A 17332-nucleotide genomic window follows, 5' to 3' on the forward strand; every position below is an offset into this window, starting at 1 on the left:
TTGCTTTCTTTCTCTCTCTCTCTTGCTTGCTTTCTCTCTTTCTTTCTTTCTCTCTCTTTCTCAGCTTCGCGGCACACCTGACCATGTCTCGCAGCACACTGGTTGAAAAACCATGCCACGGCACACTGGTTGAAAAACACTGCTCTAGACTACAGGCTCACCTCTTCCTTATAATTCAAACACACACACACACACACAGAATGTGCACACTGTGAGTGCAACATAAATGCACTGTGAATGCAATGTGAATATAACATGTTTTTGCTGAATTTGAAAATTAAGGGAGACTAGGATAGATCTATTTCGGTCTATATATACAGTGCACACATCCATGCAAACACACACACACACAGTATGATTATTTGTAAATATATATATAAAATCATGCATATATCAGTATGTTTCCAATGCTAGTGTACAGCAACATAAACTTCAACAATGTGTAGAAGACAATGATAATTATTCTAGCTGGTAACAATAATATAGGTGTCCTACAAAAATGGTAAACATTAAGGCATATATAACTGACACATTTGCTTTTATTTTTAATTAAGCAATGGAATTTTACATTTAATTCTTTTAAAAAAGAGACTTATAATAACGAGAGTTTCATAAATATGCTTTATAAAAGAAAAGAACAAGTAATGTAAAGCTATCATGAAAACATATTTGGCAAATATGCCATATAAATGTTAAAACATTTTCTGCTGTTCTCACATTCTCCCCTCCCCAGATCTGGTTGGCATTAACAGTTCTGATGCCAGTGAAGCAAAAATCTCATTTTAATGTTTTGTAGTAACACCTGAAAACTATTCAACAGAGTTATTTTCATTCGAAAGTTCCTTCATCTGAGCTAAGTTAGCACTCTGGAGCTTAAGGATTTTTAGGTGAAGAAACAGAATTGAAATTGGGCAATGTACCTTGATATATTTGTCGGGGACTGTGTTTGAGACAGCATAGAATCTGGAAAGTAATGATCCATAGGCGAGACAGACAGAAGTACGATAGAGACTCTCCGGCTCTTTAAGAACGTCTATCATAATGGCCTGTGGAAAGAATTTTCAGCTGTTATTATAACTGAGTAGCAAAGGCAGTTGTAGGTTTTTTAAAAAAGAATTCTTTATTGGCCAAGTGTGATTGGACACACAAGGAATTTGGTTTTTTGTACATATGCTCTAGGTGTACCTAAAAGAAAATATACATTTGTCAAGAATCATGAGGTACAACATTTAATGATTGTCATAGGATACAAATAAGCAACCAGGAAACAAATATTAATATAAATCATAAGGATACAATTAACAAGTTACAGTCATACAGTCATAAGTGGGAAGAGATAGGTGATAGGAACAATTTTCAATTACAAAGCAAAATGTTTGCTTTTATTTAACTTGTGGATCTGTAACAGATCAGAATCAGAAATGAAAGATCCAAATATAAAGCAATGGCCCTGCTTAGCATCTGTAAAATTGTCTATGGTGTTTATATCTTACCATATCTTACAATGTGCTATTACAATATTTCCTGTAAGAACTGATCAGGATTACTTTTTCCACATCATAGATGAGTGGCTTGCCTAAAGCCCTAATTTATGAGTTTGTGACAAGGCTTCGTTTAAACAAACAAACAAACAAAAAAGATAATCCTACTCTACTTTCCTGAGATAACTCAGATATAAGTCAGCAAAGTATTCTCAAAATCTGATAAAGAGACTTGAATACCGTAAAAATAATTTCAGGACAAATTCTCTGCTATATCTGAGGCATTTTGAAGAACATTCCATTAGATGCTGTCAGTGCTCCAGGCAAGCATGTCAATAATTACAGACTACACATGGAGAATTACCATAGTTTATTTGCAGAGAGTGTTATCATTTTAGATGGATAGAATATGAGTTTCTTTAAAGTGACAGCTTTCAGATATGTTAGAATTGCAGTTCCTATAGTTTGCAGTCAGCATAGTCAACAGGATGTGCTAAAGCCAATTTAAGAATAAAGCAGAATAAGCTCTAACCATTTTGTTCATGTATTGTATAGCACACATGTTTCTGCATTTCACCTTGCAGTCTGTCTTAGCTTTTACACATGATAGAAATTCATGATTTAGTCTATGATGATGGAAGTGCAAATTCTAATCGAGTTATTGTTTTAGACGAGTTAGTTGACCCAATAGCCTTATAGATGATCCATTGCAAAGGCTGAGTAAGGAAGCTGGAAAATATGGTTCAGCAACAGCTTCGAAGCAACAGCATCTGCTGAATTTCACTCAGGCTAGTGTCACTCAAGATATGGAGAATGAATTTGGAGGCTAGATGTTATTTGTAAATCTGTGGGAAAGCCAACATGAATGTATTGCGACATTTTAAAATTTCCTTCAGTTATTCTACTCAATATTCCACAGAGGATTGGTTGTAAGAGTCCTACTGCTTATAATAAACAGTTAACAACTTTAACACCATCATAATAGTAACAGCAAGAAAGACAGCAGTATTTTACCATAGCTTCTTCGACAACTTCTTCAGATGTATTGCAGAAATGGAAGAAGACAAACAATGTTTGGGCTGCTTCAATCGTGCTGATCTGTTGTTGAACTATTTTGTGCCTCACGTATTTTAGACCCCTTAAACTACCTGCAGTAGCGATTAAATCCAAAATGATGGGTCTGTGGAAAAAGGAGAAATCATGCTTGAACTGTGATTATTTGGATTTAAATATCCAAATTTCATTTCCAAGAGTAAAATAACTTCCTATTTTATTTTACCTGTATATTGCCTTGCCATAACAGTGGTCAAACACTTCAGAATAATTAATTTCATTTTTTGTGCGCAAAAGGTTGACCAGATGCAGAAATCTTTTACCATCCTTTGGGACACTTTCATTTGCCAGGTAATGTAATCCATCCTCAATCTGTTGGATAAGGGATTTGGGGTGGGGGGGGTGGGGGTTAAAACAAAAAAGAAACCAGTAAGGTTCAAATCATTTTCAGATATTACTTCAACACTGAACCAAGAATATTTACATGGAAACAAAACCCATTTGCATTTTAACCTTTAAGCTTACCTCCTTGTTAATGTTCTTGATTTTTGATAATGGAACAGGAAGTAGAGGACCATCTTTAAAACTATATAAAAGTGACCCATATTTCTTCAAGTTAGAGGGTAATTGTGGCAGTCGGGTATGGACTTCAATGAGTTTCAGTTTTTGACTAAAGAATAAAATTAAGAGAAATCAAATTATGAACACTGGTGATCATTTTGCCCTAGGTTACCAGCTGGTTTTTGTTTTGATAAAATCCAGGCCCTTTGATATTGGGCTCATCTTTTAATGCAAATAGTGTTTGATCTCCAGGTCACAAAATATTGCTGAAACTTCAAAACTATGCTATTATGAGATAGCAATTCGCACAATGTATATAATTTTAGTGGGTCTATAAATCAAGTTTACTGTCCTTAAAAATTAATTCTAAGCCACATAATTAAGGTAAATTAATTTACCCTAATTAATATTGAACCAGTTTTGTATTATTCAGTACTTATTGAAATACAAAAAAGAAGTAGATATGTCATGTAATTATTAAGGTTATCATTTAGTAATCAAAATCTTTGCACACCAGTCAATACTTTCAACATTTAAAGTTGGTTGAACAAAATATTCTGTATATAATTATAAAAATGTTCAGGCTGATAATGGAGAATGTAAACTTGTCCGCTTTGAATCTGGACAGATGGTGTCAAAATGAGTCTTCTCATTTTACTGACAATATTTGTTATTGGACAGATAAGGATAAAATAAATAAACAAAATATTTCATTTTTATAGCTAACCATAATACTCTGTGATAATTTGGTACTTAACAAATACAATTCCAGAAACACAATGGAATAGATGTTAAGGCAAAGGGGGTAGGTAATCAGATACTATCATTAAACAAAGACATGCATAATTTTGGAAAAATTATAACAGAGTTGTAAGACCTGGACTCCATTATGACACTTTTTTCAGTTCTTTCGCTGAATGGTGAGAACTGCTGAATTTCTTGAGCAGTGGCTTGTATGATTATTTTCTCATTCCTTTCCTTCAAATCCTTCATTCTGTAGTTGCATGTTCTTGTGCCTTGAAAATTCTTATTTTTCTTTACAAAAAATTAAAATAAAATGAAATGTTATTAGAAACCAATTTATGCAATAGAAATGATAACATGACTATTCATGCCATAAAATAAAGCAAGTTTGTTTTGGATACAGTTAATAATAAGAATTGGCAGCGAGTAAACTACATTCCCTCCAGAACAACGGAATCTCTGCCTTTTATGTGACAAACAAATTTAATTCTTATATTGTCACTTCCTTGAACATGTGGGGAATAGGAAAGTGGCTTTTACCCGCTCTCTTTTTGTGTTATCTGCTGTGATGATCAATAGAAACAGTGGTGAACAAGATGAATATGGAAAATCAATAAGTAGGAATGAATGGAACATTTTTTTAAAAAAAGAATTAGATTTAGAATATCTAAAGGGGAAAAAAGTATGTGAAAAAGAGAATCTGCTTGTTTAAAATGTTTGGGTATCTTGAACATGAAAATTAGTTTACTATTTTCACAGTAACATTTTTCAAGTTTCTACATTTTTACATAACGATTAATGATATGCCATCAAGTAAGTGTTATCTCTTGGCAGTTGGCACCCGCAATAATAGACCTACTTCAGATGATCAGTCCTAAATTGTCATTCAAATATTCCAATGAGATAAATAGTACAGGTAGTTTTTGACTTATGACCATTCATTTAATGACTGTTCAAAGTTCAACGGCATTGCCTTCTGTTGCAACCGTCTGTTAAATTTGAGACAACTTTCCAGTGTTTTTTAAAAATAGTTTCATATGGTAGCATGACTTCACTGTGTTGAATTACCTTAACTGAACTTATAATTTAACAAAGTTTGAACTGTATATGGAGCATATGGGAATTTAATCCCTTTAGACTGTATGTATGTATGTATATATGTATGTATGTATGTATGTATGTATGTATGTATGTATGTATGTATGTATGTATGTATTTATTTAATTTATTTGTTTGTTTTGTCAAGTATGTAGTGGTGGTATACAAAGATATAATAATATCTTATATTATTATAGTATACATGATACTAGTAAAAGAGAAACATTAGGACAGGGGGTGGTAGGCATGCTGATGCATTTATGCATAACAACAACAACAAGCAATACATTTATTCAATGGAACATTGAATATTGTAGTATACCTTGCAGGTGCAAAGTAGAAATGAAAGGAGAATTTCTAGACCTATATTTTGAGTTAAGCAAATCATATAATCATGCCTCTTTAATTTAATACACACAATATAGTTATCTTAAGACATAGGCTTCCAATTAAACGAATATGATTCCCATGAAAATAGCTACATGAATAACTTTTTCAAGATGCCAGTAATGTTCTTGTTAGAGAAAAGACAATATCTATGTTTATTGCTGACTGGAAACCCCTTATGAACTTTTTGCATAAAAGAAAAAAAGAACATGATCTAAAGTTTTGATGATTAAGTAAAACAGATTATAGAAAGAAGAATTATGGTGTAACTTTAAAGAACACTTTACCCTTAGACTATCTACAGTTGACCTCACCAGGTTCCTAAGAGGTCAGTAAGGGACGTACATAAGTGCACCAGAGTGCCTACCATCCCCTGTCCTATAGTCTCTCCTATATCTCATGTATCTTCTCTTCTATCTCTTCTATCCATTATGCTGCAACCCAACAGGACCGACACAGACTTCAGAGGATAATCAGAATTGCAGAAAAAACAATTGCTGCCAATCTGCCTTCCATTGAGGACCTGTATACTGCACGAGTCAAAAAGAGGGCGGGTAAAATATTTACTGACCCCTCACATCCTGGACAGAAATTGTTTCAACTCCTACCCTCAAAACGTCGCTACAGAGCACTGCACACCAAGACAACTAGACACAAGAACAGTTTTTCCCCGAACACCATCACTCTACTAAACAAACAATTCCCTCAACACTGTCAGACTTTCTGCTAAATCTGCACTTCTATTCTACTAGTTTTTCTCATCATTCCTGTCACCCATTTCCTCCCATGTTGACTGTATGACTGTAACTTGTTGCTTATATCCTAAGATTTTTATTAATATTGCTTCTTCATTACTTATTTGACCCCTATGACAATCATTAAGTGTTGTACCACATGATTCTTGACAAATGTATATTTTATTTTATGTACGTTGAGAGCATATGCACCAAGACAAATTCCTTGTGTGTCCAATCACACTTGGCCAATAAAATTCTATTCTATTCTATCTCCTCTATCTCTTATATTTTTCTGCTATTTCCTCTAGTTATATTTACTGCTATATTTTCTCTTTTATACTCTCTTTGATACATTCTACTTGTATATATCCTCTATAACTTGTATTGGACAAATAAAAAAAATAAATAAAAAAAATAATTTTCCCTTCTTTTCTATTTTTCTTCTACTTTTTTCTTTTTTCCTTTAAGTTTTCTTTGCTATTTCTTTCTTGTTATTTTTTCCTTCTTACTGTTTTGGTTTATATTAATACTTTTGTTTTTAAATCGGAGAGGGGCGGCATACAAATCCAATAAATAAAAATATTAAAAAAGGATGCCAGTAAATGTTTAATTGACATTTGTCTCTCTCTCTCTTTTTGCAATTGGTGATTGCACATTAAAATGGGTCAAACCATGTGATGAATTGTAGCAACCAAAGACTAGTAACATGGCAGTTATAGAATTGTGTGCAAATAAATAGCAATGAATCTGCTTGCATTCATAAAATGGCTTATATGTTTTATATCTAAGTATGTATAAACAAATTTACTAGGACAGTTATCTACATTAGCAATAAAAGAAATAGAATTAGAAATTATGTAATACAAAAAACTGAGTTTGCAAACAAGCCAGGGAAATGGTTGGCATTTGAATTATGAAAAGGAAAAGATACTCATACAAGAGGGAACAACTTTATTAATAGATAGTCTGGCCATGAAAAAAAGATTTTGTTAATATTATTCTAACTTGTATAAAGTAAATGACTCCCCTGTTGAGAAAATAGATGAATATCTAGAATTTTGACAAGAGGAATACAAAATAAAATCAATGGAAGAATGGGTAGCAGAGGGACATATTTCCAGTGGTTTTCTTATTTACAGTTATTAGAAAGATTTAAAGTAGATAAATAGTTTATGTTTTTGAACATTGTAAGATTTAGTCTGAAATTTATTTATTTATTATTTATTTATTATTTAGATTTGTATGCCGCCCCTCTCCGCGGACTCGGGGTGGCTCACAACAAGGCATAAACAAATCGAACAAATCCAAATAATTTAAATATTTAAAAAAGTTTAAAAGAGAACCCCAATATACTAACAAACACACACACAAGCATACCATGCATAAATTATATATGCCCGGGGGAGATGTTTTAGTTCCCCATGCCTGACAGCAAAGGTGGGTTTTAAGAACTTTACGGAGGGCAGGGAGAATAGGGGCAGTTCTAATCTCCGAGGGGAGTTGGTTCCAGAGAGTCGGGGCAGCCACAGAGAAGGCTCTTCCCTTGGGGCCCGCCAACCGACATTGTTTAGTTGACGGGACCTGGAGAAGGCCCACTCTGTGGGACCTAATCGGTCGCTGGGATTTGTGCGGCAGGAGGCGGTCTCGGAGGTATTCTGGTCCAATGCCATGAAGGGCTTTAAAGGTCATAACCAACACTTTGAATTGTGACCAGAAATTGATCGGCAACCAATGCAGACTGCGGAGTGATGGTGAAACATGGGCATACCTAGGTAAGCCCATGACTGCTCTCGCAGCTGCATTTTGCACGATCTGAAGTTTCCGAACACTTTTCAAAGGTAGCCCCATGTAAAGAGCGTTACAGTAGTCGAACCTCGAGGTGATGAGGGCATGAGTGACTGTGAGCAATGAGTCCCGGTCCAGATAGGGCCGCAACTGGTGCACCAGGCGAACCTGGGCAAACACCCCCCTCGCCACAGCTGAAAGATGGTTCTCTAATGTGAGCTGTGGATCGAGGAGGACGCCCAAGTTACCCGAGGGGGTCAATAATTCCCCCCCCAGGGTAATGGACGGACAGATGGAATTGTCCTTGGGAGGCAGGACCCACAGCCACTCCGTCTTATCCGGGTTGAGTTTGAGTCTGTTGACACCCATCCAGGCCCCAACAGCCTCCAGACACCGGCACACCACTTCCGCTGCTTCATTGAAATTATGTTGAAATGAAATTATGTACAAATGATAACTACATAAATGCTAAGCTGTATCAATATGTATTGCAATAAAAATCAGAAGAATAATGAGTGAATATATGATAAAACAGACTAAGCATTTTGGTTACAATATACAAATGGATGGGAAACTATATGGTGAAAAAGACTGAAATTTACATTTTGTCAAAAGCTTAAAGAAGATTTTTATAAAATGATTTTTGTTGGCATCTGTTACCAGAAAAATAGTTTAAAATATATAAAGGCATTTCAAATTCTTGTGTGAAAGGTGAAAAATGAGAAGGAATATCTTATCATGCTTGTAAAAAATCTAGGAAATTCTAGATTCAAGTACATACACTGATTTTCATGATTTTAAAGATTAATGTGCAGGAAGCCTTCTTGGACAAACAGTTGGGAAAAATCATGAAACTTTTTTGTGTGTATTATAACTACTGCTGGATTATTGTCTGCACAAATATGAAAAGATTCAATACTGATTTTTATTTCTTACTTTATATTAGTATGTATTAGTTTTTAATTTCCCTTTTTAAAATTTCTAATAAAATTATAAACATATAAAATATATATCTATAACTATGTTTAATAGCAATTTAAATTGTTTGCCTTTTCTCTGTATTTCTATAGCTTTAACATGTCTTTAACATCTATTTCTCTACACACACAGACACACATATCCGTTAACAGTACTGACCTGTCTGCAGAACTCACATGGAGTAACATATGAAGCACCAACAACCTTTCTAGCCACATTGTCACAAGTAGTTAAATCTTTGGATTTGGTCATCAAGAATTCATCTGGTTTTTCAGTGTTTTGAAGGAGGTAGATGGTATCACACCTACCTTCAATGCCATTCTGCAAAATAAATAAATGTGAATGAATGAATAAATAAATACATAAATAAAATATTAATGTATACAATGTAATGCATACAATATAAAGAAAAGGTACCAATGAAAAGTATCAATTCACTTGGGGAATTGCAGTCTCCTTTCTAATTCCTAATGTCTTTGATTAACAACTCCTCCTCTTCCTCCTTCCCCTCCTTCTGTTCCTCTATCATGCCAAACCTCTGCAGTCCTTAGTAAAGACCTGACAGATCACTTTGCAAAGTTCTTTATTCGTTTTAAATTAGTCTTATTTTATATAAGGCATAAATTAGAATTTTTTAATAAAAAAACCATGGCCAAATAATCTGATCGATGAGAATTACATCTCCAAAGCAAGACATTTCAGAGCTAGAACTGGCATATTAGCCCTAAAAATCCTATTATACCTAATCAACAATTCACACATTCCTGTGTTAGAAGCCTTGGAATTGTAGATGAGTAGATGGGCCATGAAAGCTGCAATAATTAGGTCACTTGCTAAAGAAATGCAATCTTTCTCTCCTAAATTAGCAGAGTTCACTCAGATCTCTAACGTATCAATTTTTTTTGGGTATTCATCAAAAGTGAAACCTCAGTACATACCTAGAATTTCTACTAAGTTTAAATTTGGTTTTTTCTTCCCCAAGGCAATTCCTAGACATTTCCATGTGCTTTATACTCACCATTAGCTTAATGAATTGCTATTCACCATTCCACATTGTAGCAATACTCTCACATAATTAGCCCAATATGAAATGAAAGAGGAAGAATTTGTGTGAAGGGTGTGATTCAAAAAACCTACCATGTGACTTTCCATGACTTTTATTTCTTTCCCCCACCCTTCCTAAAAACAAATGGCCTATGGATGAATTTAAAAAAAAATATTTTTAATAAAAAATATGTTTCTTTACATTGAACATACAACTCCATATACCTTGAATACAACTTAATATGCATATAGTGTATCATTTTTCCAAGTACAATAAACTAGATCACATTGCAATTTTGCTTTATATTGTTTCATCTGTATCCTTTTTTCTTCTTTCAACTTCCCTCTTTCTATCTCAGATGGCTGTTCTGCCTCTACTACCTACCTTCTTACTCCTTCTCCCTCCTTCTACTACCATTCCTTTCTCCTTCATCCTTTCTCCTAGTCTTCTATTCTCTCCCCTTTCCCTCCTTCTTTCCTACTTTCCATCCACCCTCAAAATCCTTTCCCTGTGGATAATGCAATTACAATTACATGATAGACTAGAATGCTTCTCTAGATTTTACCCTTTATAATCATTCCATTTATTTCTAAATCTTCTATCTATTACATTTAAATTGTAACTTTCAGTATATGCATTTTAACTCATGCAACTTCCTTTTACCTAGTTTTGTCTCCTGAGTCTGCCCCCAACCAATTCAATTTTTATTCCAGATTAATTGCTATAGACTCAATTAAAAAAAAAATCAAACTGTAACTATCAATTTATCCTGTGGCCTCATATTAACAATTGTATTATTCTTTTGTATCTTATTCTGCATCAATATCATCAATATTATCATAGTCCTTACATTGTTGTTTACTCACATTTATAGATTATTCAGATCCTGTATCAGGAAAACTTTGTATGTGAACACATTAACACTACAATTTGTGTTTACTTCCAACAATTATATTGTAAATTCCCTTAATAGAAATACATCTATCTGCTATAAGATATGATATTGAATAAACAATCCTTTTAAAAATATTCCATAATCATATTATTTATCTAATACAAACTTATGCCTCATAAATCCAATCATATATCTTTCAATTAAGTCTTCTTCACTATTAATAATAATTATAACAATGTTTTATATATACATGTTTTATATATACATGACATTATTATAATTATTATTAATAATGAAGAATATTTAAATGGCCATGGTTTGGGCCTAGAGACAAAAAGGAAGCTCCTTCAATATACCAGGGTGATCTGACAGGAAAAAAACATATAACCCTTCCCTGGTACAAAGCTGAAGGGATCAGTTCCTGTAGCTCAGAGGTTAATTCTCTGCCTTACAAGGCAGAAGCTGCAGGATCAAATCCCAGTAAGGGTATGGCTAGCTGATGAGGCCAGAATAAGGCCGAAATAGTACTATCCTAGTCTCCCTTAATTTTAAAATTCAGCAAAAACATGCGACATATATATATATATATATGAAAGTATATGTGTATACATACACATACACTACTCATTACTATTCATAATGATTATAACAATATAATATACTATAATAATATTGCGAAGTAACAGGTAAAGAAATCTATTTCTTTTCTTTATTAAATCATTCATTTTCATGTTTTCATCCCACTTTTCTTAAGCCTTTCCCCCCCTTTTCTTCTTTTCCTCCAAGCTTTTCCCCTCCTCTTAAATAGTACTTGTCCAATACTACCTTCATTTTTCCCTCTCTCATCAATGTTATCCCCTTTATTTTTTAAAATTTCATTGGGCGCCAATAGGTTCTCCTAATTCTCTTTTGATTACTACAAAACCCAACAAAATCATCATAAATTACAATATAATCATCAAATTGTCCATTTGCAATTTTTTTTCTTTTTATCACTATAAAGCTGGGGTGGTGCAGCAGGTAGAGTGCTGTACTGCAGGCCACTGAAGCTGACTGTAGTTCTGTAGGTCAGCAGTTCAAATCTCACCACCGGCTCAAGGTTGACTCAGCCTTCCATCCTTCCGAGGTGGGTAAAATAGGGACCCAGATTGTGGGGGCAATATGCTGGCTCTGTTAAAAAGTGCTATTGCTAACATGTTGTAAGCCGCCCTGAGTCTAACGAGAAGGGCGGCATAAAAATCAAATAAATAAATAAATAAATAAATAGCTTTCATTCTTTTCTAAGTTCATCTTTTCTTCCTAGTCTTCTTGTTATTTATTTTCATCATTACAAATGTTGTTAACCTCTAGTTTCTACTTAAAGTCATTATTATCCTTTAATTTTTTTGTCTTTCCAATTCTCAGTACAAAAAAGTCTCTTTTTAAATCCCATAAGGCATCTTTTGTGTCTTTTATTTCCTCATGAAGGTCTTTTAAAAATACCACCAATTCTTCATAATTGTTTATCTCCATGTCATCAATATCAAGAATCATTAGGGTTACAAAATCCAGCCGTTAACAGGTATCTGCATCCACAGTCTTTTTGCTATCTCAGTCTATATCTTTACAGTCCCAATCTCTTATTCTTTTCAACATTAACGTTTCTTCAAAGTTCAATCTAATTCAGGCAGATCCAAGGTGTCTTTCAGTAGAATAACATGTTACTCCTTACACATACTCCTTATTAACAAAATATTTTCATTAAAAATACTTTTTTTTGCCAGGCTATTAAATGACCACTTCAATAACAGAGTTCCAAGTCCTCAAGGTTTAGGTATCAGTTCAATTTCACCCCCCCCCCAATTTATCTATGGTCCTCTGTTGGCTAGATAACTGCTTTTTAAGTTTCTGTCCTTTTGTTCCCCTTTAATTTTTAAAAACAATCTGATTTGGGCTTCTATCGGCGGAAAAAACACTCATTAGCTTCTGTTTACTACCTTCTTCTCAATCTCCAGCACATTTTTATATCTTCCTTCCCAGGTGACTTCACTCTTCAACAATCCAGCCATTCAATCTTCAATCAATCCAACTATTCATGGCTGCTGCAACTAGGACAACAATGTTGTTTTCCGTCACCGCAGGCCGAGAGGACTTTGTTGGCTCCCTGGGGGATTTGCCACTTCCCCAGCTTGCTATCAGGCACCTCTCCCCCCCCGCTACAGGACAGTTCTGGTCTGGTTCTGATTGAGCTGGACCTCCTAGCGGTGAGAATATTGGGCTTCCCCAATAGAGCGTGCGGAACACCCATCTCACTGTGGTGTTTGGCCACACCTTCCTCGCCTATGGGTAAATTCTTATAAGTAGGAATGCCACACACAATATGAAATTTTATGTGGAGAAAAGCAAGATTTTACACCTAGGCAGGAAAAACCAAAGGTATAAGTAGAAATTAGGTGAAAGCTGGCTCAAAAACAGTAATTGTGAAAGGGATCTTAGAATCCTAGTGGATGATCATTTAAATATGAGTCAGCAGCATGCAAGCAGAAAAATCTTGCTTGCTGTTTATGGTTTGAAGGTGCAATTCGTAAGTTCTTGTTGATGCTAACATCAATGACTACACAGTAACTGCAGTGAATCTTCAGTTTGGGGCAACCATTCCAAACACAGTGAACCTAAAGTTGATCTAGGTTCATCTTCATGTAGATCTTCAAAATTCTTGCCTGGCTGAATAATGTTGCTTACAACCTCAACAGAACTGTAACTGTTATTAGACAAAAGAAAAGCAGAAGTTCATAATGCCATCCCACAAATAAAACTGGAATTATGATTTACCTCTTTTATACTGTATGTTTTCTGGTCATTCCTGATGGTATTTTCATATAAATTCAAAATTCCTTTGCAGAGGTTTATAGCAAATTCTGAGGCATGTTCTGGAACCATTATGTCATCGACATGCCCATTTCTGTGTTGAAATGTAACCATTAAATTATTCAATTGTTTCTGGAACACTGCAGTTAATTTGGGTGATAAAACAAAGTTGCTCCAGGGGTGTATGCCATTGTAATCCAGTGCTTCAAGACAACCAACCTGTCATACAAAGAGATTTTAAAAAGTACATAGTAAAATTTTATTCTTCCTAAATCTCCCAACTGAATTTTACAAAAAAAATTAAAGAAAAGAGATCATATATTCTCTCTATGTAGATATTAAAAATAAAGTGAAGTAACATTTTTAGTATTAAAACCTTAGCATTTACAGTTATCTTAAATGGTGCAGAAGTTGTGTAAGGCAGGAGTCCATTGTTCTAAGATAGATATAAATCTTATGTTAGTGTAGATCAGATGTCTCCAAAGTTCTGAGAAGAATGAGTTGTTCCCTTACAAAGGCAAGGGAAAATTAAATTTGGAGTTTAAATCCTATAGACCTATAGGAGAGCAGGAGACAAGGTTTCTGTTTAGACAGGGCTAAATTCTTGCCTGAAATAGATAAAATAAATTGTACCTAAATTAATATGTTTTGACCAAGTCAATTTCTGAATAAAGGATTCAGACTTCTATGAAGTCAGAATTTACAGCTGGGTTTAGACTAAATCTGAGAACTAAAGATGGGTAAAATTTTATTTTTGTTGTTCAGTCCTAAGTCTTGTCTGACTTTTTGTGACCCCAATGGACCACAGCCCTCCAGGCCCCAACAGTGGGTTCCTCCCATTTCAGCCTGGTTCTGCGAACCGGTAGTGCTGGTAGCTGGAAGCTCTGCCCACCTGCCCAGGATGCTTCTGCGCATGTGCAGGAGAATCACACATGTGTGAGCACGTGTGCAAACTGGTAGCAAAGGGTTTTAAAACCCACTACTGCCAAGCCCAATGCATCCTCAAATATCTCCCTAAAACTGCCCAAATTCATGCCTGCTGCCTTGTTGACACTCTCTAACCATCTCATTCTCTGCTGTCTCTTTCCCTTTTTTCTCTTTTTCTCTTTCCAAACATTAGAGTCCAATGAAGGTTCTATCTTATGTCATAAACACAATTATTCCTATTTCTCAGATGGGCAAAATTATTAATCAGGGGCTTTGAAAGGGTCTCCCTCCCTTGAACAAAATTTGTGTAATTTCTAAGCAACTAAACCAAATGTGGTCCCTCAACTCCCCCAAAATGCAGTAGACACCTTTTTTTGATATTGCCCACCTAGCCAAAGTGGCCTGTTAAGAGTAGAGAAGATGACATGACAGGGAAAATTAAGATATATACTGTATGCTACAGAGTTCTCAAGACTCTCAAATGTATTGGGATTGTAATTCCGGGGAATATTCAACTAACAATATGACTACGAATGGAAAGACCTTCAATCTTTCCATAACTGAAATCTACTACATGCAGAAGTTGGTCTTAGTACTAGGAAAATACACGTCCCCAGTGGTGGGCAGCAGCCTGTGTGTCCAGGTGCACGGCCCTGGCAAGTCAATTTTTGCCTTTTTTTGCTTCCGTGCATATGTGGAAGCAATGAAATAGGCAAAAATTGCCCAAATCCCGCATGCGCAAGCATCCTTACTCGAGTGAGATTTGGGCGATTTCCACCACTTTCTTGCTTCCATGCATGCACAGAAGCAAAAAAAGGTGAAAATTGCCCAAATCCCGCATGTGCGAGGATGCTCATCTGAGCACATGGAGTGCACCATGAGCACTGGTGCACAGCAGCACATCACTGCATGTCACCATCCTTCTTTAAAGTAACCAAATTATAATGGAACAAAATATGAATTCTTTATATAACTCTGTAAATGAGAGCATCATTTTACATGGAGAGCAGCAAATAATAGTTTATAGCCAACCCTTTTAGTATGGCACACTGTACAACACTTGCAAAAAAGAGTCAGTCTGGAAGTTAAAATTTCAGATTAGGAGAGTGACTTCTAGTCCCGCCACAGGTAAATTTATGCCTAGAAAGCCAGCTAGCTCACTTTGGTCCAGTCATTTTCTCTCCTCCCTAGGAAGCAGGTAAAGGCAAACCAATTCTGAAGTATTGCCAAGAAACCTGGGGAGACTTATGACAATTTACCAACAGTAACTCATATACATTAAAAAGAAAGAAAGAAAGGTTCCTAGGTAAAGAATTAGTAATAAACCTCATCCTGCAAGTAATGAAATCGTCATGTGAATTTAAATATTTTTACTTGCCTAAAATGAAAATCATTTAATGAAGTAACTTAGCACTTAGATTTCGGAGGAGGGGTAGAATTAATCCAGCAAAAATAACTATGGATCCAAAATTATACTTTGCCTCTGTTTAGTTTGATCTAACTATAATTATCTGATAAAGTATTTATTTATTTATTTATTTATTCATTTATTTATTTATTTATTCATTTATTCATTTATTCATTTATTCATTTATTCATTTATTCATTTATTTATTTATTTATTTATTTATTTATTTATTTATTTAATTTATTTATTTATTTATTTATTTATTTATTTATTTATTTATTTATTTATTTATTTATTTATTTATTTATTTATTTATTATTTAGATTTGTATGCCGGCCCTCTCCGTGGACTCGGGGCGGCATACAAATATGGCAGGGCATTTGCTATATAACAGGAAATAAAGCAGAACATGTATTCTAAACTGGAAAAATAGATGTCTTGTTTTCCTCTTCCCAAACACATAAACAGCAGAAGCTCACTTTCAAAGAGGATTTCTTTTCTTACCTTTAGAAACTTCCGATCTTGTTCAACACTTCCAATTTCTACTTTAAATTTAGCTTTTAGTCCAGCACTTGAATAGCCATTTTCAGATATTTTATTCTGAACTTCAATTTCATAATCATACGATAAAATTTTATCAGGACTGGAGACAGTTTCTATGAAAATTCAAACACATGTTAAGATAATATGTGGAAAAAATACTGCTACATATATATAGATTCATAAATTGGCTTTTAAAATTCTATATAATTAAATAATGATAGGCAGAGAAGATACTTATGATCAGTTTTTTGTTGGCAAGCTAGAAGATAAAAATAGAAGTAAAAAAATGCTTTTATTTCTTCAAGAAATTTCTGCCCCCCCATTGTTTTTAAATACACAGGTATAACAAACATAAATGGATTGGAGGGATTTTAGTTTAATGTTGCTGTAGTCATACAAAACTTTTAATGTCTCCATTAATGTGCAAAATTTTTGCCATTATTTGTTCTGATGAAAATGGACTAATTTCTTTAAGGTTCGATTTTTGAAAGATCATAAATTAAAATGCTTACTTACCCACAAGGGTCAATGCCAGTGCTAAAATTACAGCTTTCATTATGAGAAGGGAATGTCAACCCAGAAAGTGCAAATACCTACTTTATAGAGAATCATATTTAGCCACATGACCAACTTGGAAAAGTTTTTTGGATGAGTAAGTGCATGTTTAGTTTAGTATTGATTGGACAAACAAGAAATATTTCTGGATAAAAGATAAGAGATACTGATGTCACACAATCATGCAATGGCTTTAGCCAAATCAATATTTAAATATTCAGTAATTCTAATAGCTAAAAGCTAATGCAAACGTCTAAGGCATGGGTGTCAAACTCGATCATGCCATGT

At 34.4% G+C, this 17332-nt stretch overlaps 2 protein-coding genes across 3 annotated transcripts in view; both read right to left on the reverse strand.

Moving 5' to 3' along the window:
- Positions 1-1532, reverse strand: part of LOC139165747 (vitellogenin-1-like) — a 46950-nt gene extending 45418 nt beyond the window's left edge. For both annotated transcript variants that reach the window (XM_070748991.1, XM_070748990.1), the window contains exons 1-2: positions 1494-1532; positions 921-1046 (exon numbers count right to left, since the gene is read on the reverse strand). In XM_070748991.1, the coding sequence (XP_070605092.1) occupies positions 921-1046; positions 1494-1496 (129 nt within the window). In that variant the 5' untranslated portion in view covers positions 1497-1532. The remainder of the gene's footprint in view (positions 1-920; positions 1047-1493) is intronic.
- Positions 1533-1875: 343 nt separating this feature from the next.
- Positions 1876-17045, reverse strand: LOC139165345 (vitellogenin-1-like). The gene is made up of 9 exons (XM_070748539.1): positions 17006-17045; positions 16426-16602; positions 13576-13814; positions 8984-9145; positions 3973-4130; positions 3060-3204; positions 2761-2906; positions 2496-2661; positions 1876-1974 (listed from the first exon to the last, which is right to left on the reverse strand). Exons 1-9 carry the CDS (start codon positions 17043-17045, stop codon positions 1876-1878), a joined length of 1332 nt encoding a protein of 443 aa, XP_070604640.1.
- Positions 17046-17332: the final 287 nt, after the last annotated feature.

This window comes from Erythrolamprus reginae, chromosome 3, assembly GCF_031021105.1.
Source record: "Erythrolamprus reginae isolate rEryReg1 chromosome 3, rEryReg1.hap1, whole genome shotgun sequence".
NCBI lineage: Eukaryota > Metazoa > Chordata > Lepidosauria > Squamata > Dipsadidae > Erythrolamprus > Erythrolamprus reginae.